Source organism: Hyaena hyaena, unplaced genomic scaffold (assembly GCF_003009895.1).
Source record: "Hyaena hyaena isolate Hyena2069 unplaced genomic scaffold, ASM300989v1 scaffold_160, whole genome shotgun sequence".
NCBI classification, from domain to species: Eukaryota; Metazoa; Chordata; class Mammalia; order Carnivora; family Hyaenidae; genus Hyaena; species Hyaena hyaena.
In genome coordinates, this window is record NW_024080793.1 from 1,714,220 (window position 1) to 1,735,242 (window position 21,023).

A 21,023-nucleotide genomic window follows, 5' to 3' on the forward strand; every position below is an offset into this window, starting at 1 on the left:
GAGACAGCGTGAGCAGGGGAGGGTCAGAGAGAGGGGGAGTTACAGACTGAAACAGGCTCCAGGCTCTGAGCTGGCAGTCAGCACAGAGCCCGACGCGGGGCTTGAACCCACGAACCGCGAGATCATGACCTAAGCGAAAGTCGGACGCTTAACCGACTGAGCCACCCAGGCGCCCCTGCCCTGTCTAGTCTTTGGAAGTCAGAATCTGAATATCTTTGAAAAAGAATTTCATCAGGACACCTAGGTAACTCAGTCAGATAAGCGTTGGACTTTGGCTCAGGTCATGATCTCATGGTTCGTGGGTTTGAGCCCTATATCGGGCTCTCTTCTGTCAGCGTGGAACCTGCTTCAGATCCTGCTCTCTCTCTCTCTGTCTCTCTGTCTCTCTCTCTCTCTCTCTCTCTCTCAAAAATAAATAAACATTGATACATTATTTTAAAAAAAGAAATAAATTTAAAACAATAAAAGAATTTCATCTTCTTTAATTAAAAGCAAAAAGAAATCCAGCATCTCCAGGTCAGGACTCTGACTCCTGGCTACCATCTCCCCCTTGTGGGCTTTGCAATCTTTTTTTATTTTTTTTTAAGTTTATTTATTTATTTTGAGAGAGAGAAAGGGAGAGAGAATCCCAAGCAGACTTCACGCTGTCAGCACAGATCTGACACAGGGCTCGATCTCAGGAACTGTGAAATCATGACCTGAGCCAAAATTAAGAGTTGGACACTCAACCAACTGAGCCACCCAGGTGCCCTGGGCTTTGCATTCTGAGTAGCCTCTCATCCTTCCTTTAAAATAAGAGTTCTTTTAAAACAAAAGACATCTGGGTGATTCAGTCAGTTAAGCGTCCGAGCCTTGATACCAGCTTAGGTCTTGATCTCAGGTTTGTGGGTTCAAGCATCGAATTTGGCTCCACACCCAGTGTGGGGCCTACTTAAAAATTAATTAATTAATTTTTAATTAATTAGTTAATTAAAACTCTGGCCCAGATCTGTTCACAGATCCACTTTGGTTTCTCTGACCCAGATGAGGCAGGCAAGGTCTTTCACAAAAGTTTACCAATCACTGTAGGAGAAAAATGTGGAAATAAACAGAGATTCTAAGGGTCAGAAAAACAGCCAGACAACAGCCTTCCTGCTCAAAAGGGCTGACATAGATAAGCTTTAGATATTGTAGAGAAAGTCACCTCAAAAGTTTCCTACCAAGAAAGAACCTCCCTCCAGGGCATCTTGACCATGTTTTGCTCCAAAGTAGAAAATAAAAAACATGGGCTTGTTGTCCCCTCACAGTTTTCTGAACTCTGCCCCTGCCTCAGATTATTGGTGTCATTATAGAACTCATGCCTTGGTTGAAATTTTCCTTCCTTCTCAAAGGTAAGGCTTAGTTCTCCAGGCCCAATGATTAAGAACAAGCTAATATGGGGATGACAGGGTGGCTCAGTTGGTTGATCATATGACTCTTGGTTTTGGCTAGGGTCATAATCTCGCAGTTTCTCTCTCTCCCTCCCCTTCTCTGCCCTTCCCCCACTCATGTTCTCTTTTTCTCTCTCTATCTCCCCTCTTTCTCACCCTCCCTCCCTTTCTTTCTCTCTCTCCCTTCTCCTCCCTCCCACCCTCTCCTTCCGTCTCTTCCTCTTCTCTCTCAAAATAAATAAATTTAAAAAGAACAGGTTAATATCATAGGTTCCTACAGCGTAGAACTTGTGTAATATGTTAGGTGATTTTTAGATGTTTCAAAGTCAGATCAAGAACACTGAGAAAAATTTTAACACATATCAAGTTGTAGAATAAAAAATATTCTGGAGGGGCACCTGGGTGGCTCAGTTAAGCGTCCGACTTTAGCTCAGGTCATGATCTTGAGGTTCAGGAGTTTAGTGCTGCATTGGGCTCTGTACTGACAGCCCAGAGCCTGGATCCTGCTTCAGATTCTGTCTCCCTCTCTGCCCCTCCCCCACTCATACCCTTCTCTCTCTCTTTCTCTCTCTCTCTCTCTCAAAAAAATAAACAAACATTAAAAAAAAAAACTTAAAAAAAAAAAAGAAATATCCTGGAACGTTTGGCTGACTTAGTTAGTGAAGCATGCAAATTTTGATCTTGGGCTTGTGAGTTCAAGCCCCATGTCAGGCATAAAGATTATCTAAAATAAAATCTTTAAAAAAAAAAAAACAAAAAACCTTCACAGGTACAACATACAAAATAATTAATTTGCTTAAAACCACCAGACTCAAAAAAGAATTTGACATGTAATTGACAGTGAGCACGTACTAAGCCAAACATTGCACTGCTTTATATGGAACAACCACAAGGAGAATACATTCTGTGAGATACAAGTTATCAGTACAGTAGTTCCCTTTATTCATGGGGGATATATTCCAGGACCCCTACTGAATTCCTAAAACCACAGATGGTACCAAAACCTATATATACAATGTTTTTTTATATATACATACATACCTATGATAAAGTTTAATTTAGAAGTTAGGCACAGTAAGAGATTGACAACAATAACTATTAATAAAATAAGAACAATTATAACAATATACTGTACTAAAATTCATGTGAATGTGGTATCTCTGTTTCTCTCTCAAACTTACTGTACTTGCCCTGTGGTAATATGAAATGATAAAATGCCTATATGGTGAGATAAAGTGAGGTGAATAGCATAAGCATTGTGCCATAGCATTATGTCAATAGCATACAACTGACCTTCTGAAGATATGTAAGAACGAAGATCATCTGCTTCTAGACTACAGTTGGCCGTGGGTAACTGAAATCACAGAAAGTGAAACTGTAGATGAGGGAGGACTTCTGTACCCCCATTTTAAACCAAGGAAAACCACAGGTGGAGATTAAGTAATTTCTATAAAATCACACAGTGACAATAACTGATAGCAGCAGAATTTGAACCCAAGTCAGCATGCTTGGGGAACCTAAGACCCTAACCATGATTTGTACCATACACATTTAACTAGTATTAGATTATAGTTTATGTTTACTGTATAATACCAGGATTAATTTACCTTTTCTCCTGAAGGTAAAAGATCATCCAGCAGCATCTTCTAATTGATACTTATCCTCCAAAATTACTTTTCAAATCTTCTGATTTATTCAAAAGAAACCAATTTTTATGTTTCCTTAATAAACAAACTCACATTATTTCAATAAAAAAGAATGTTCTGGGGCACCTGGGTGGCTCAGTCAGTTAAGAGTCCAACTTCAGCTCAGGTCATGATCTCACGATTCGTGGGTTTGAGCCCAGTGTCAGGCTCTCTACTGACAGCTCAGAGCCTGGAGCCTGCTTAGGATTCTGTGTCTCCCTCTCTTTCTGCCCCTCCCCCGCTCATTCTCTGTCACTCTCTGTCTCTCAAAAGTAAATAAACGTTAAAAAAATTTTTTATAAGAATGTTCTAGTCTTTTTTTTTTTATTTTTTTTAATGTTTTATTTATTTCTAGGCGAGAGAGAGAGACAGCGTGAGCAGGGGAGGGTCAGAGAGAGAGGGAGTCACAGACTGAAACAGGCTCCAGGCTCTGAGCCTCCAGGCTCTGGCAGTCAGCACAGAGCCCGATGCGGGGCTCGAACCCACGAACTGTAAGATCATGACCTAAGCAAAAGTCGGACGCTTAACCGACTAAACCACCCAGGCGCCCCAAGAATGTTCTAGTCTTTTAATAACTAAACCCCAATACAATTTTCTAACCAATTCTGAGTGTACAGTTATACCAATGTAAATTCTTAAAATCAGAAGCTGCAGGGGACCTAGCTGGCTAAGTAGGCAGAGCATCCAACACTTGATGTTGGGTTGTGACTTTGAGCCCCACATGGGGTGTAGAGATTACATAAAAATAAAATATTTAAAAAACAAAATACAATAAAATAAATAGAAATATCAGAAAATGCTATTGATCTTCTAGTGGAATAAATTTGGGAGTGGCTTTACTTTTAATTCCACAGAAAATGTTCACAAATAATAAAAAGAAAATTTATTATTACAATTTTTAAACAAATGAAAAAATGCTTCCCTTTTCAAGTCTTTCAATCTTTCTATCTGGGAAAAAGTCTCAGGTGCTGCCGTGTCTTAACACCTCTCTTCATAGTTGCTGCTCTCTTACTCTTTTCAGGGAGAGCTCCAAGATTCTGTCACCAGTGTCTGGCTAGAATTATTTCATTTTTATTGGTATCTATTTTAAGTTTGTGATCTAAAGATTCCTTTTTTTGAATGAAGAAAAAAAAACAGCAGAGGAGAGGCACAGAGAGAAGGAGAGAGAGAATCTCAAGCAGGCTTCATTCTGAGCCCTGACACTGGGCTCCGTTCCACAACCGTGGGATCATAACCTGAGCCATGATCAAGAGTCATATGCTTAGCCAACTGAACCACCCAGGGACCCTTAAAGATTCCTTTGTAAAAGAATTTATAGCATGGTGATTATACTTAATAATGCTGTATTATATATTTGAAAGTTGCTAAGAGAGTAAATCTGAAAAGTTCTCATCACAAGAAAAGGATTTATAGCTATGTATGGTGACTATAAATAGATGTTAACTAGATCTATCATGGTGACCATTTTATAATATATACAAATATCAAATCATTACATTGTACACCTGAAACTAATATAATGTCATATGTCAATTATACATCAAAAAAATTTACTTAGTAAAGAAAATTGCCTTACACAAGATTGTAAAATAAGTAATTATGTAAGTGATGTGAGAACATAGCATGGGTCATGAAAACATAGGGGAGGGGTGACAAAAATTTGCCGAGATATGCTGGTATGGTATTCCATTACTCAATGCCTGTGTTTGAGACAGGGTTCAAAGACAGCACTGTTGAAGCAGGTTTTTAACTCAAAGATTTTTTTATTTTCCTCTCTGTAGTGGAGCACATGATCCAGAAGAACCAGTGTCTCTTTACCAATACTCAGTGTAAGGTTTGCTGCGCCTTGCTCATTTCTGAGTCCCAGAAGCTGGCACACTACCAGGTATGCCACTGTACTTTTAAATACTTTACTCCTCCTGGGGCACCTGGGTGGCTTAGTCGGTTAAGCGTCTGACTTTCGCTTAGGTCATGATCTCGCGGTTCGTGGGTTCGAGCCCGCGTCGGGCTCTGTGCTGACTGCCAGCTCAGAGCCTGGAGCCTATTTCAGAGTCTGTATCTCCTTCTCTCTCTGACCCTCCCCTGCTCATGCTGTCTCTCTCTCTCTCTAGAAATAAAAATAAATAAATAAATACTTTACTCCTCCCCACCAAAAAAAGAAAAACTTTACTTTCCACACTCCGTGCAAAGCCCTCACTTCCTTCTTAGCCACCCAGACATCACCTTCATGCCTGTTGACTGTGACTTGAAGGTTGACTTAATTTTTTGTATCTCATTTCTCCCATCCAAATTAGGATCATTATACTTACATCTTCCTTCTCAACTTCATACAGTAGAAAGTATGCACTTTGGCTTTAAATAGACCTGAGTTAGAATCATAGCTCTGCTGCTCATCTTGGGCAAGAAACCTTACCATCTTTACCTTTAGTTTCCTTATCAGTACAATAGATGATGATAATTTTCTCATAGATTGCTGTGAAGATAGCATTTAAGTGCCTTGAACACAATAAACTAGGAACTCAATAAACTCAATAAACTAGGTTTCTTCCCCCACCCTCTCCTCAAAATTTTAGTGAGGATGAATCAAATGAAAATCGAGTATTTTTGAGTGCCTTATTAGATATGAAATGGCATTTGGCTATCTTTGATCTTTTTCCTGGGTTCTTGCAGAGCAAAAAACATGCCAACAAAGTGAAGAGATACCTAGCAATCCATGGAATGGAGACATTAAAGGGGGAAACGAAGAAGCTAGACTCAGATCAGGTAATCCAGCTGCCATGTTGAGACCGCTCGCTTCCTGATGAGGCCAGCTGGCAGGTTGGTGTGGTGAAAAGAATGTGGGCTTTGAGCAGACTTAATTGGCTTCAAATCCTGGCCATGTTGTGTGACTTGGACAAGTCTTGTTACTTCTCTGAGCCTTGATTTCTTCCTCCATAAAAATGAGGATGTTAATATCAACATTTTAGGATTTTTCCAAACTAAAATGAAGGAAGATTTATCAGAAGCACCAAACACATAGTAGCACCTCAGTAGATGGAGCCATTGTTATGCATTACCACCCACTGGTTTATTGAAGCGGACAGGAAGCTGCTTATTTACTACACAAGGAGAAAAAGTGGAAGGAAGCCAGCCTGCTTGCTTTCTTGAAATGGGAGGGAAAGAGCTGAGTTTAGCACTTGAATGTTTTGAATAAACAAGTGGGAGAAACACCTTTCCAAGTACCTGTTCTGATTGAAATGTAAATGCATTTGCTCTTTGGTTTAGAAATACTGAGAGAATTATGTTGAATCAATCCTAATCCCTCAGGGTTACCATTATTTTTGTTTCATGGGAGGTTGTTCAAATGTCATGGGATGAGAAGTAGCAGACTAGGGCCCTATACTAGCTCTGCAACTTACTGGTTTGGTGACTTTGGGCAAATCACTTAACCTCTCTACTTTATCCATAAAATGAAGATAATAATTCCTACCTTTTAAGGGTATTGTGAAGTAAAATTACAATTCTTTGTGGATGCTCAATGAATGAAAATTTACAGATTGCCTCCTAATACAGTGTTCACAAGCTTGAAAAGGCCTTGCTCATCCCTTCTCCAAATTCACTGGACCCATCCCCTAGTTGCCTTTCTGCTTATGATTTAGAATTTAGAAAGACAAGATCAACTCTGGGACCCTAGACAAGTCACTTTACCTCTTTGTATCTTGATTCCTTCAACTCCCAGGATGGCCCAGTAGTTCAAATGAAGTGACTGACATTCTTCTTCCTCTGCAACAAAGAATTATCTACTCCAAAATGTCACTAATGCCAAGATTGAAAAATGCTCTTAGAAATGAATGCTTTGGTCAGAGATCAGACCTCAGAGACAGTCTGGGAGCTCTTAACATAGGCTTGAAATAAATTGTTTTCTGGTATAATCACAATCAACAAATACAATCCAAAATCTGCTTGTTCAACAAATCCTGAGTATCTGTTGTATGCCAGACTCCAGCAGGATGCTAAGGATAGGAAACAAAGATGAGTCCAATGGTCCATACCCAAACACTGTACTTTGGTTCACAGAAAAGTCTCCTAAGCTATGACACTGTCAGTTTGGGTGACAAGTGCTATGATAGAGATCTGTTTAATGTACTCTGGGCATGCAGAGGAGGAACAAGATTAATTATTTTCTTAATACTCACACAAAGCAGCTCAATAATTGTGTACTGAATGATTTTCTTGAGTAAAAGTCTCCCAGAAGAAGTGACATATATATGGGCCTGGAAGGCTAAGCAATATATGCCAGGCAGGAAAAAAGGAAGATCATTTTTAGGGAGCAGGAATGACCCAAGCAAAGCAAGGAAGTAACAGGGAATAAAGTGAGGAATGGTGAGTAGAGCCTAAAATGAAGTAGCTGGAGAAGGATCCAGAAAGGTAGGTTGGGGTTAGTGTGAAGGGGGCCTTGAATGCCCATTCTTCTATGGGCAATGGGGAACCATGGAAGATTTTCTGCCTGGGCAGTGGCGTGATCAGACCTGTGTTCTTTCTCCCAACCAGAAGAGCAGCAGAAGCAAAGACAAGAACCAGTGCTGCCCCATCTGTAACATGACCTTTTCCTCCCCTGTCGTGGCCCAGTCGCACTACCTGGGGAAGACCCACGCAAAGAACTTAAAGCTGAAGCAGCAATCCACTAAGGTGGAAGGTACTGGTTTTCCTGAGTAGTGCTATATCGGTACCCCTCCCATCCTCAGGGCACCAGCGCCAATGCCCAGAATGCTCACTCGGGCCACAGACTTGGACAGGTCAAACTGCTTTAGAGAGTCTTTAAAAATACCAAAGTAGACCCAGCTGGATTGAAATGCAGTCTCAGAGTTGTGCTCACCAAACTTCCCTTTTCTTTGGTTACATCAGTTTTTCTCTGTAGAAGCATCTTAGCCCTGAGCTTTTGTCCTGACAAATAATTAAAATCGAGAGTGTCAAAGTCTCCAGGCCTTGCATACCGTGAGAGCATTCTACCTCTTACCTCTCCCACTTAGATGTTTCCCTCCCAGTATCCACCTGCCATTATTACCATGTGTTCCAAGTTGAAAGCTAAATCCTTGTCTTTTTCGTGTGCTCAGGTTATGCCCTGTTCACTTTAATCCTCAAAGCTGCCTGTTCTCCTCAAGACTGGGACTTGCTTTTGAAAGCTGAATACTTCAGTGCTGCCACTACTGCCCAGCAAGCCGTGTTTGCAACTGCCATGAATTCATTCCCAGTGCGGTGACTTATAAAATAGTCCCCTTTATCTTGTCACCACTGGTGCTCAGCCCTCACTTTCATCTCATTAACTCCTGACTTTCTGGGACTTTTTTAACCTCCACTAAGTGCAGTTAGTCAAGAGTGAAAGTTCTTTGATTTTTATGTCATTTTTTTTCTTTGTAATTTTTGCTTCTTTATCTTGGACCAAGAAGTAGACTGACTATACTATTTATAATAACTCTTTTTTATAGTACTGTATTAAGAAAACAAGACAACAATGTTTTGGAAGACTTTGAAGATAAGGTGAAAAATTACTCATAATTATACCCTATTAACACACCCAAATCTAGTTATTCATGCTATGAAACAACAGAATATGGACTTTGAAGCCACAGACACACAGGTTTAAATCCTGATGCTGCTATTTACTATCTATATGACTTAACTTCTTTGTGCCTGAGTTTCCTCACCTATAAGATGTTAATAATAGTATCTAAAGGTTGTGAGGATGAAATACATATAAGGAACCTAGGACATAAGAGATGCTCAGTAAATGACAGCTGCTATCATTAGTATTATCACCATCATCAAGATAGCCCACAAATGGAATCCTCTTATAAAATGAAATATTTGGTCAGGCATCCACCACATGGAGAATGTCATTGACCTTGCTTATGGTTTGTTCATCATTAAGTTATACTAGTACTAATTGCTTTTGTTTAAAGTCAGTGTTGGGGGTGCCTGGCTGGCTCAGTTAGTGGAACATATGACTCTTGATCTTGGGGTCATGAGTTCGAGCCCTATGTTGTGTGTAGAATTACTAAAAAAGTAAATAAACTTAATATTAAGTCAGTTTCATGGTACCAAAATGATTAAAACATTAGGCCAAGGGAAAATAGCTTAAGAACAGAACTTTATAAGGTTATTTATTTTATATGGATTGATTTTTTCCATAAATGGGAAATTTCCCTGGAATATGCCAGGTCCCAAAGATTCCATACTTAAGAGGTATTTTCCGTATTCATTTTCAGCCTTTGCCACATACAGATACGTTTTTATATGGTTGTAATCATAGTCCAAGTACCATTTGTATCCTGCTTTTACTTTCCATTGAATTTTGTAGTTGAAGCACATTTCCATGTTTGTACATGAGTTTATAACTATATTTATGAAATTAAACACTTTTCTAATGTGAAAGTTATAGCATGTTGTAGAAAATATGGAAAATATAGGTATATGGAAAGAAAAAGTACTCATAATCTTGCCATTCAGAGATAACCACTGTTAATATTTTGGAGTATTGTTTCTCCTGTAATCTTTTTTCTGTGTATGTGTGTATAGTTTTATGTATGTACAGGTTAAATCCATATATATGTGCATATAGACATAGAATACTTTAACCTTATCATATTTATAAAAAATGGTGCATACTCATTATGAATAATTCTAGCTGAAACTATGCAAAAAAGTGCAAAGAAGAAAGTAAAATATCACCCAAATCCTACCACAGAGAAACACTGTTAATATATTAGTGATATTTCAAAATACTAGTAACCACATATGATTTTGCCTATATCTTTTAACAATGATAAGATCATTTTGTAATTTTCTTTTATTTTCTCTCTGTTTAATATAACATTTGTATTTCCCCATGTTAAAAACTTTTTCATAAACATTTTAATGACTTTGTAATATCCCGTCATAACACCATTCCTCTAATGAGGAAAATTTTCCCCTTTCCCGTTTTTGATATTCATAAATAACAGTACAGCAAACATCCCTGTAGAATAGTCTTTCCATATTTCAGGCTATCTCCTGAGAGAAGACACCCATAGTTATTTTTTGGATGTCCATGAAGCGATTCCTGCAACTTAACCATTCACCTCTGATGCTTTAGTATCTTTTAAAGTATGGCCTTTTATGACCATGATCATAAAAAATGGTCTTAATGACCATTATTGTCTCTTTTCTGATGTCAGAGATCTACATTCATTGTAGAAAAGTTGGATAATACTGAAAAGCACCCTTTTACTGTATGCTTTTGACCTTTTTTTCCATGCATCACCATATTTGTTTGTTTGTTTTACAAAACTGAGGACATAAGAAACAGATTGCTGTATAACCTGCTTTCTTTTTAACATAACACCACATATTGAATGTTTTCTCATACTATCAAATATTCTACTTTTCAAGTGACTTTGTGAGACAGTGGCCAGGGAAAGTCAGTGGTCAGGGAAATTGAGATTCATTGTGGGGAAGCCAGCATATTTCCTCTGCCTTGCTCAAAAATTTCAAAACTTCCCTCATTGAAGTGGTCCACAGATGAACAAGCATCTGAGCCATCTGTATGTGTGCTGCTGAGCCCCACTTCTCTTCCACCATTGGTGGGGGGTCTAGTCCACATTTTTAAAGCAGTGGTTACTGGGTTGACACCATTCTATCCACATGGACTCATTAGTGAGTCTTGGCATCCACTTTATGAAGCAGCAGTATGGCCTGCCATGAGTATCAGGACATTTGTTGACCCACAGGGGACTCATAACAGATTCTGATTACCTGAGTTCATTGACCAGAGCCAGGGATGTTTTCTGAAGGTGAAAGCATGAACTATAGCCCTCAGGTTTCCCTACCACACTCTGGCAGCCTGGCATAGTGAAGAGGGCATAGTATTTAGGGTCACACAGATGGGTTCACTCACTAGCAGGGTGATCTCGGGCAAGTCACATTACCATTCTGAGCCTTGGTTTTTCTCTATAATGTGGCAAATTGATATTTATCTAATGGGGTAGTTCTGAGGACCAAAGGAGGAAATATATGTACAAAGCATGTAACTAAACGTCAGTGTCCTCCTCTCTCTGTCTCCTACTCAGCCTGAAAAACAGTATAACCCAAAAGGCCTCCCTAGTACAGTTACCTTTTTTAAATGACCCTCCCAGTCCTCAGGCCCTCAAATAGCTACATCTGTGCATTGGCCCCCAGCTCTGTAACTAGGGTACTTTGAGGATGGGAATAAAACACCCAAGTTTTTTGTCCCACTTGCTGTGAAGCTCTGGAGAATTCTAAGGGATAAAAGGACTACAAACACATACGCTGCTAGACTGTCATAATTTGACAATTTGACAGCAGAAATGCAGAGCCTCCTCAGAACATGAGGAAATCAGGATTCATGTGCCTAAAGTAGTGAAAGCTGCTGACCTAAGTAGCTGGTCTTTGCGCTCCCCCAAATCTTGCCAGTTTTCCCAATTAGAAAAGGCTTTCACTGTGTGATTCACACAGGCAGTGCTACATCTGCACGTGTGACTAGAGGCCCAGCCTTTCTTCCCATTCAGCATACTCGAAAGCTTGGCACCTTCTGGGTCTTTTTTCATTGTTTCTGTTTGAACTCTCTCACCGCAGCTCTGTCGAAACGCCTTACAAACCCTTTCCTTATGGCCTCCACCTTAGCCTTGCACCAGAATAGAGAAATGATAGACCCAGACAAGTTCTGCAGCCTCTGCCATGCGACTTTCAACGACCCTGTCATGGCTCAACAACATTATGTGGGCAAGAAACACAGGAAACAAGAAACCAAGCTCAAACTCATGGCACACTATGGGCGGCTGGCCGACCCTGCTGTCACTGACTCATCAGGTAAGGGGGCCCAACTCACACCGAGAGCTGGACCAGGGCTTGACCACTTGAGTTCTCTAGACTACCAAGGCTCTCTTTGCCTCCTTATATCTCCTGAAGCAGGCCTTGCAAATTCAAATGCCTGCAGAAACCAGATAGGAAATAAAAATAAGTGAAAGAGCCAAGAAAGAGGGAATATGACTAGCTGAAGAGTACATGCCTCTCCTATTCAGCTCCAGTTAGTTATTACCATATCTTCCAGTTTTTCAAAAGAATCTAGAAAGTCAAATTTGTTTAAAAACTCACCTCATTTTGGGGGCACCTGAATGGCTCAGTCGGTTAAGTGTCTGACTTTGGCTCAGGTCATGATCTCACGGTTCCTGAGTTCAAGTCCCACATTGGGCTCTGTGCTGACAGCTCAGAGCCTGTAGCCTACTTCGGATTCTGTGTCTCCCTCTCTCTCTCATTCTGCCCTTCCTCTGCTCACACTCTGTCTCTCTCTCAAAAATAAATATTTTTAAAATTTTTTTAAATTTATTTTAATGTTTTTATTTCTGAGAGACAGAGAGACAGCATGAATGGGGGAGGGTCAGAGAGAGAGGGAGACACAGAATCTGAAACAGGCTTCAGGCTCTGAGCTAGCTGTCAGCACAGAGCCCGACTCAGGGCTCGAACCCACAAACTGTGGGATCATGACCTGAGCCGAAGTCAGACGCTTAACCGACTGAGCCACCCAGGCGCCCCTTAAAAATTTTTTTTAAAAAAGAATTCCCATAATTTTTAGGGGTGCCTTGCTGGCTCAGTCAGTAGAGTATGCAATTCTTGGTCTCAGGGCTGTGAGTTCAAACCCCGTGTTGGATATAGAGATTACTTAAAAATAAAATCTTAAAAAAACTTCCCCTCAGTTTTAAATGTGCTACTAAATTTAAAAAATGTTAAACCCTGTATGAGTCAAATCTGTCTGCAAGCCACATTTGGGCCAAGGGCTGCCAGTTTGCAACCTCTGATTTAAGCTCCCTGTCATCCACATGCCTTGTGTGAAGGCTCTCAGCAGCCTCTGCCAGCTATTAGAGTGTCCTCAGGGCCCCTTACTTCTCAGCAGTTGAGGCCTGCCTATATCCCTGTGATAGTGTGGTGAAGAACACCACTCTGACCCAGAGAACATTAGCTTTTCCCTGGCTTCTAGATGCCAGTCACCGTCACAGGAGTAAGCATTCGTGAAGAGTTAGGAGCCCTTCCCATCATATTAACTACTCGGGGCTTATAGTAAGAGTGGGAGAGGGGGGATTGTTATTTTCTCTTTCATTCAGTCAGTAAATATTTATTGAGCACCTACCGTGTACCCTCATTAGGGTACAGTAGTGACCAAGACTGACACAGTGCCTGTCTCGTGGAACCTACATGAGCATTCATATGAGTCCTCAAGGTTTCCACTCGGGCCATGGAGATACAGCACCAGACAGTCAACACTTGAGGCCCCCATGGCATCCAAGTACACACAACTTGGCCTCAGGGAACCTGCTGCTCGGCGTCATCTGTGCTCTTGCCACAGTCCTGGAAAGGTGAACACCCAGATGCTGTAGGTGTTCCAGACCGCATATAACAAGGGGAGAAAAGCAGCCTTACAACACAGGTTGTCCTTGAACAATACTGACACTGATGAGATGGGTGTGAAATGGTGGCTGTGAAACAAAGGGAGGTCCCTTTATTAGTGTGCCAAGGAGTGCTCTTCCAATGCCACTGAAGGACCCTGCTTTATAAACCTCTGCAAAATTAAGTACTTAGTGTTCGCACATACATGCAGTGCCTTCGCCTTTGACAGGATCAGCCCCACATGCTGAGGAGTCTGGAAACTTCAGAACCAAGCTTCTCAGAACCCTTCTTCTGTGACCCTCCTATTTTGGCTTGAGACTGATAGAAACAACACAGGATCCAGCTGGCATGACCCAGGTTCTTGTTCAGCTGACCCTTCTTTGCTTCAGCTCCTGGATGTCCTTTATTTGGCCCTGCTCTGGTCATATCCTTACTCTCTCTTGTCCACTACCAGGACTCAGGCACTGCCATGTTTTAATTTTTTTTAATGTTTATTTATCTTTGAGAGAGAGAAAGCATGAGCAGGGGAGGGGCAGAGAGAGAGCGAGACACAGAATCCGAAGCAGGCTCCAGGCTCTGAGATGTCAGCACAGAGCCCAATGCGGGGCTTGAACCCACCAATTGCAAGATCATGACCTGAGCTTAAGTCTGAAGCTTAACTGAGCCACCCAGGTCCTTCCCCTTTTAAAAAATAAGTTGTTTTTAACATTTGGTGTTGCCATGTTTTAGGCTGCTTGTCTTTTTAGGCTGCTTGTCTTAACTTGTACTCATTCTTTTTTTTTTTTTTTTTAAGTTTATTTATTTATTTTGAAAGAGAGACAAAGTGGGGCGTCTGGGTGGCTCAGTCGGTTGAGTGTCCGACTTCGGCTCAGGTCATGATCTCACGGTTCGTGGGTTCGAGCCCTGCATCAGGCTCTGTGCTGACAGCTTAGAGCCTGGAGCCTGTTTCAGATTCTGTGTCCCTCTCTCGCTCTGCTCCTTCCCTGCTCATTCTCTGTCTCTCTNTGCTCCTTCCCTGCTCATTCTCTGTCTCTCTCACTCTCTCAAGGATAAATAAACATTAAAAATTAAAAAAAAAAAAAAAAAGAAAGAAAGAGAAAGTGTGAGTAGGGAAGGGGCAGAGAGAGGGAGAGAGAGAATCCCAAGCAGGCTCTGCACTGTCAGCATGGAGCCCAATGCAAGGCTTAAACCCACAAACCATGAGATCGTGACCTGAGCAGAAGTCAGATTCTTAACTGACTGAGCCACCCAGGCACCCCCCGACCCCTTCATTCTATTCTTTTATCTCAAGCCAAACTTGCCTTCCTATATCTACTCCTCCATTTGTCTAAGGTTGATTACCATAATTAATCCTAAAACTGTATCCTAGATCCTTTTTTCTTGATTAAGGCATCTGACTGCTTTACAGATCAGCCAAAATTTTTCATGAAAACCTAGGCAGGGGGCAAGGGCATCACACACCATTTGATATTAATATATACATTATAATTTAATTCCCACAGCATTCCTAAAAATAGGTATGATCTTTGCATTTCACAGATAAAGAAGTTGAGACTCAGAGTGACTTGCTCAAGGTCATACAGCTGATCAGACCTGATGTTGATAAGTGAGAACATCAATATGTGTCTCTAGCTCTGTCTGGCTCCAAAACTTACTCTCCTTCCTCCTGCCTCCAACTCTGAGTGTACTTGGCAGGAGGTTTCCAACTACAGAACATCAGCAGAGGCACTGAACTCATTCTGACCCCTTTCTTACCCAGAGAGGTGGATGTTGATCCTAGGATATGCAAGCAGCAACTTCAGCTGACTGGGATTCCACCTTAGCAAAGGTTTTAGGCTTGTTAGCAACTGGCCTTTGTTGAAGCTTGTTCATTCATTCAGTCAGTCAGTCACTCATCCTATACTTACCTGTGGCTGCTATAGTCCAGACCTTAGGCTAGGTACTCACACGTGTAACTGCCGATTTAATCCTCATAGCAGCTCTGCTGTGCAAGTTTGATTCTCCCCATTTTACAAATGAGGTCATTAGGATCAGAAAGATGAGGTGACTTGTCCTGAGTCCCACACTAGGCAGTAGCTGAGCCAGCATTGAAATCCAGGTCAAATTCTGTGTTGGGTCCAGAGAATAGTTTCCATGGGGCTCCTGTCAAAGTGTCTCATGACAAGTAAGGGTCAAATGTGAGATGACCCAGGGTGTCCAGATTTCTCCCCCAAGGAGAAGATGCAATATCTACCAAGCAGATAAAAGACTTGAAGTTTGCTTTGTATTCCTGGCTCACATTTCTCTATTTATCCAAGAATGTTAAAACTAACCTGCATATCATTCAGGCAGACAGATCCTTCCAACTGTCAGAGCATTCAACACGCCCCCAGGTTACTAGAATCCTCTGCTTTACCCCATCACTTTCTCTCCCTGAGGGCCTTGCCTCCTACATAGAACAGGTCTACTTTCTCTGCCCCATGCTGACCCCCCCAATCTCTTCAACCACTATGCATAGGATAGGTTTTCAGGTCTTGTTAAGTTCATATATAGTTAGAGTGGCTGGGTAGCTCAGTTAGTTGAATGTATGACTCTTGATTTCAGCTCAGGTCATGATCCCAAGGTCATGGGATCGAGCCCTGTGTTGGAGCATGGAGCCTTCTTAAGATTCTTCCTCTCTCCCTCTGCACCTTTCCCTTTGTGCCCCTCCCCCACTTGGGCACTCGCTCACTCTTTCTCAAAAAAAAACAAAAAATTATATATGGTCAAGAAATATTTGCTAAATTCTTACCTAGTATTTGTCAGGCATTGTATATATGATAGTAAACAAGACAGGTGCTGTCCATGTTCTCATGAACCTTTGAGTTTAGCAGAAAAGACAGGCATTGAGCAAATACAAGTGTGACAAGCTTTCGAAAAGGAAGGAAATGGGACACATGGCTGGCTTAGTTGGCAGAGCACAGAGTTCTTAATCTCAGGGTTGTAAGTTCAAGCCTCACATTAGGTGTAGAGATTACTTAAAAATAAAATCTTAAAAAAAGAAAAGGGAAAGGAAACAACTGGGATAACTTAAATCGGGGAGCAGGTGTCAACAAAGGCTTCCCAGAGTGCAAGGAGGATAATGTTGGGCAAAATGATCCTGGGGAGATGACCAAACATCTAGTCATGGTGTTGTTGGTCATATGAAGGATTTGGGCCTTTAACCTAAAAGCATTGGGAAACCAATGACCATTTAAGCATTGTTAGATCATTCTGCTTACAAAGTGGAAAATGGTTTGGAATAGGGAGGAAGATGAGTAGGGAGACCCCAGCCATGAGAGCACTGTAGTGATTCGTACTAGAGAGGATGGGAGCGTGGACTAAGTAAGGTAGCAGTGGAGGACATAGAAGTAGATGGATTAAAGAGCTGTGTAGGAAGTAGAATTATCAGGATTTAGGGGCACCTGGGTGGCTTGGTTAAGTATCCAACTCTTGATTTCAGCTCGGGTCATGATGTCACAGTTTGTAAGATCAAGCTCTGCATCCAGCTCCGTGCTCTCAGTGTGGAGCCTGCTTAGAATTTTCTCTCCCCCTCTCTCTCCACCCCTACTTGCATTTCTCCCTCTCTCACTCAAAATAAATAAATGAACTTAAAAAAAAAAAAAAAGAATTGTTTGGATTTGGCCATCATATGTGAGAGGTGAGGGGGACCTGGCTGGGTCAGTCTGTAGAGCGTGCAATTCTTGATCTCGGGGTTGTGAGTTCAAGCCCTACGTTGAGTGTAAAGATTACATAAAAATAAAATCTTTACCCAAAAAAATGTGGGAAGTAAAGGAAAGGGAATAGTCGAAGATGATAACCAGATTTAGTCTTAAGCAATTAGGTGCATAGCCAGGTTTTGTCAGCTTGAGGCTAACATGCCCATGAGATATCCAAGTAGGCAATTCAATATATAGGTCTAGACCTCAAATGAGAGGTTTGAGTTAGAGATATTGCCATTTTGGTAGGTCAGTAACTGTTAAATATTAGTAGCTTCATGTATTTTAGATGGTAATGAAAGACAGTAGAATGAATGAGACCCCTAGAGACTTTAGAGAGAAGAGCTGAGGGTCTAAGATTAAGCCTTCTGCAAATTCTGGCCATAAATGTCTAAAATGGACCTGAATTCTAATTGCAATCATTTCCCCCTTAAATGCTTTAATGGGGTGTGTCTTTAAAGGAAATACCTGACGATATAAAGGAAACAAATGCAGCTGGGAATGTTGGCTAGCTAACTGGAGTAGAGGAGATCATTGGTGTTCTCAGTAGCTACAGCTGCCATAGAAGGCGGGTGAAAAGATACTTTCCACCTCTTTGCCAGACTGATGCACAGAGCCCATAAGAGTGAAATAATACTAGTAACAAGAGCTCACATTTGTTGAGCACTTACTATGTGTCAAATGTTTTTATTTAAATCATTACAATAACTTTATGAGGTTGATACTAATATTAACCTCATTTTATAGGTAAGGAACCTGAGTCTCAGAGAAGCCCCACTTTTACAAATGAGGAAACCAAATCTCAGAGAGGTTAAGTAACTGGCCTGTGGTCCTACAGGTAAGAAATGATACAGCTGGGATTTGAGCCTAGGTGATCTCACTCCAGAGCTGTGAAACTTAGGATGGCAGATGGTTGGAAAAGTGTCAGAACCAGAGGGCTCTTGAGGTCATGTGTACAGCTGCCTTTCTTGTACAGCTAACATCTGTCATGCTAGAATAAGTACAGCCTTTGTGGTCAGCCAAGCCTGAGTTTGCCACTTACTAACTCTGTGTTCTTATACCTGTGACATTGCCTTATTTTTCTCTATAAAATAATGGTAATGATTTTCCCAGGATCATAATGGGGGCCAAGCAAAATTATATAGCATGCATGGCCTATATCAGGTACTTGGTTAATGATACTGCTTTTTATTTTATAAGTAATATGGCTATAAGTTATGGTACAATTGCCTTACAGTTGAGAAAAGCTGAGGATCAGAAAGGGGAAGGGATTTAGTCAAGATCACATGAAGGGAGAGCCAGGAGTCCAGCTCCATATCTTGGCCATGTGGACAAAGGCCACTTTGTCATTGGATCAGCCCTGGTAGTAAGACAGGGTGTCTGTGAGCCCCAAGGTAGAAAGACTATATTAATTTTCATCGCAGGCATTCTCATTAATTACTGTTATTGCAAGCCTAAGGAGAGTGGCAGTTTCCCAGAGATCTCTCAGTGAAGGGCATCCTTAATGAGGCTACTTAGCACAGTGAAGATAGAAAAGACAGTTACACCAAATGTCACCTCTTTGTTATGTCAGTCTTTTATTTACTCAACAGACAGCTACTCTGGACCAGGTTCAATGCTGGGACTTGGGGGTACAGAGGGGAATGAGGAGGTTCCCAACTCCAGGAAGCCCATAGGTACACAGCCAGTACCCCCTTGAGCACTGAGGCCCCTGGGATTCTCATCAGGTCCAACCACCTAATCTCACCCCACCATCCATCCTCAGAAGGGCATTTGCTGTCAAAAGCAGCAGTCCCCAGGTCCCTTGTTCCTGTATAACTAAGCATCTTGACTCTTATGTGTGTTTCAGCTGGGAAGGGTTACCCCTGCAAGACGTGTAAGATAGTGCTGAACTCCATAGAACAGTATCAAGCTCATGTCAGCGGCTTCAAACACAAGAACCAGTGAGTAATCATCCTTTGAAATTCAAGAGTCTGCAATAAGAATTCAAGGCTTCTAAATCGAAATAGAGCCAGGTACTACTTTGCTAAAATGGAATCCTGGCAGCCTTTTCTCAGTCAACAGAAGATCAGTCAGTTAACAGAAGTATCTCCCATGTAAGTTTTTCTTCCCATCAACTTCTGGACCTGCCACAGCCTTTGGACCTGCCACTGAAGGTTTTAGTAGAGAAACATAGACCCTTTCCTTGGTGGTCTCCTCAAAGTACTTTCCTGCCCTATAGCAGTCTCACTAGGGGAGCTCCCCTCCCTCCAAGCCCATCACTGGCCTAAGAATCCAGTCATTAACTGCCATCAATTCTATGGCTAAAGCTCCCTCTACATGTTATTACCAAATATGACCAGGTTCGTTCATTCATCGATCAGATATTTACTGAACACCCTCTGGGTGGTGGCCAAGACAGATCCAGTCCCAGCTCTTGTGACCTTACATTCTGATGAGAGGAGACAAATAACAAACAAGTAAATAACAAATATTACAAATTCTGATACGGGCTTTGACGGGAGGAGGTAAACAGTCATCTGTTCATGCTAACCTTGAAAATGACTAATACTCTTTGAACGCCTGTTCTGTTGCAGGGCATATGCCAAGCAAATTCTCTCAGGTAATCCACACAACAACCCTAGGAAGAAGGTATTATTATTATTATTATAGACAGAGGCAACCACCATTCCAAGTGATCCTATGAGACAGAGCCTATAATTCACAATGGGGCTTGCCCAGCTCATAGCATGCTTCTCTAGGGCACCATGCTAACAAGGAGGTTGTGGCACTGTGTGATATGAGGAAGCTAGGGCCCGGATCAGGGGAGTGCTCGTGCAGTTCTGACGCTTTCTCTCAGAAGGGAACTGGGTAGTGTGGATAGCGTGCTACAACACAACTTTCTTAGATGAAAATATCCCTATTTACAGATGAGGAAATTGGGTTTCAGGCAATCAAGTATACTAAACCAATTTCTTTGACTTTAATGGTCAGTTCTGCGTTGCTCACAATGCTGAATCAATTCAAGGTGGTGGAAACAGAACATTAGACTTAAAATGTCCTTGGTCCTCTCTACTCTGCCTGGTTTCCTCTCCCACACTACAGCAGATCTGAGGACTTGTGAGGCTTCTTTTAGATATGGACTTGAGAAAAGCCCTCACAGTGGGCTCACTCCCATTTCAGCATACCTCCCTTGCAGCTTGAGTGGTGGCAGTTTCAGCATATGACCTGGAGGCAACCAGAGTCCTAGCCTGGGGCTACCCAGTCTTGAAAATGCTAGTGTTTACTGTTTTCTTTCTATGTTTTCAGCTATGTGACTTTGGGTGAGTCAGTAAACCTCTCTGAGCCTCCACTTCCTCTTCTGTAAGATTATAGTTAACAATTTGTTGCATACCTAAATTAATCTCATTTAATTCACAGTAGCAGCTCTGAATTAAGACACACACACCACTTTATGACCGCAGGAAACCTAATGTCAGGTAGGTTAAGTGACTTGCCTGAGCCACTTAGTTACTTGGAATTAGACCCAGAATTCAAACCTTTTGATTCCAAAGTACATTTATTTTGCTCTGCCATTCCATATGGAGCTCATTATCCTCACCTAATGGGATGACCTGAGAGTTAGAGATAATGTATGTGGAGTGCTGGTACCAAAAAGGGAACTATTAGAGGTAAGCTTTCATTCAACAAATATTTATTGAGCACCTATTATGTGTTAGGTCCTATTTGGAGCACTAGGGCTACAGTAGGAGCACTAGTGCTCTTCCCTGATTTTTTGGATCCCTATCTAGTGGTAGTAGCAGATCCTAAACAAATCC

At 41.5% G+C, this 21,023-nt stretch overlaps 1 protein-coding gene across 8 annotated transcripts in view; it reads left to right on the forward strand.

Annotated features, from left to right (window-relative positions):
- Positions 1–21,023, forward strand: part of ZNF346 (zinc finger protein 346) — a 33,336-nt gene that overhangs the window by 7,895 nt on the left and 4,418 nt on the right. For 2 of the 8 annotated variants that reach the window (XM_039239760.1, XM_039239761.1), the window contains exons 2-7: positions 4,876–4,979; positions 5,765–5,857; positions 7,625–7,769; positions 11,705–11,938; positions 19,076–19,169; positions 20,626–20,684. In XM_039239760.1, coding sequence (XP_039095691.1) covers positions 4,876–4,979; positions 5,765–5,857; positions 7,625–7,769; positions 11,705–11,938; positions 19,076–19,169; positions 20,626–20,684 — 729 coding nt within the window. Of the gene's footprint in view, positions 1–4,875; positions 4,980–5,764; positions 5,858–7,624; positions 7,770–11,704; positions 11,939–17,973; positions 18,065–19,075; positions 19,170–19,802; positions 19,829–20,625; positions 20,717–21,023 lie in introns of those variants that run through there. The other 6 variants (XR_005529769.1, XM_039239762.1, XM_039239764.1 and 3 more) reach the window with 5 other exon arrangements.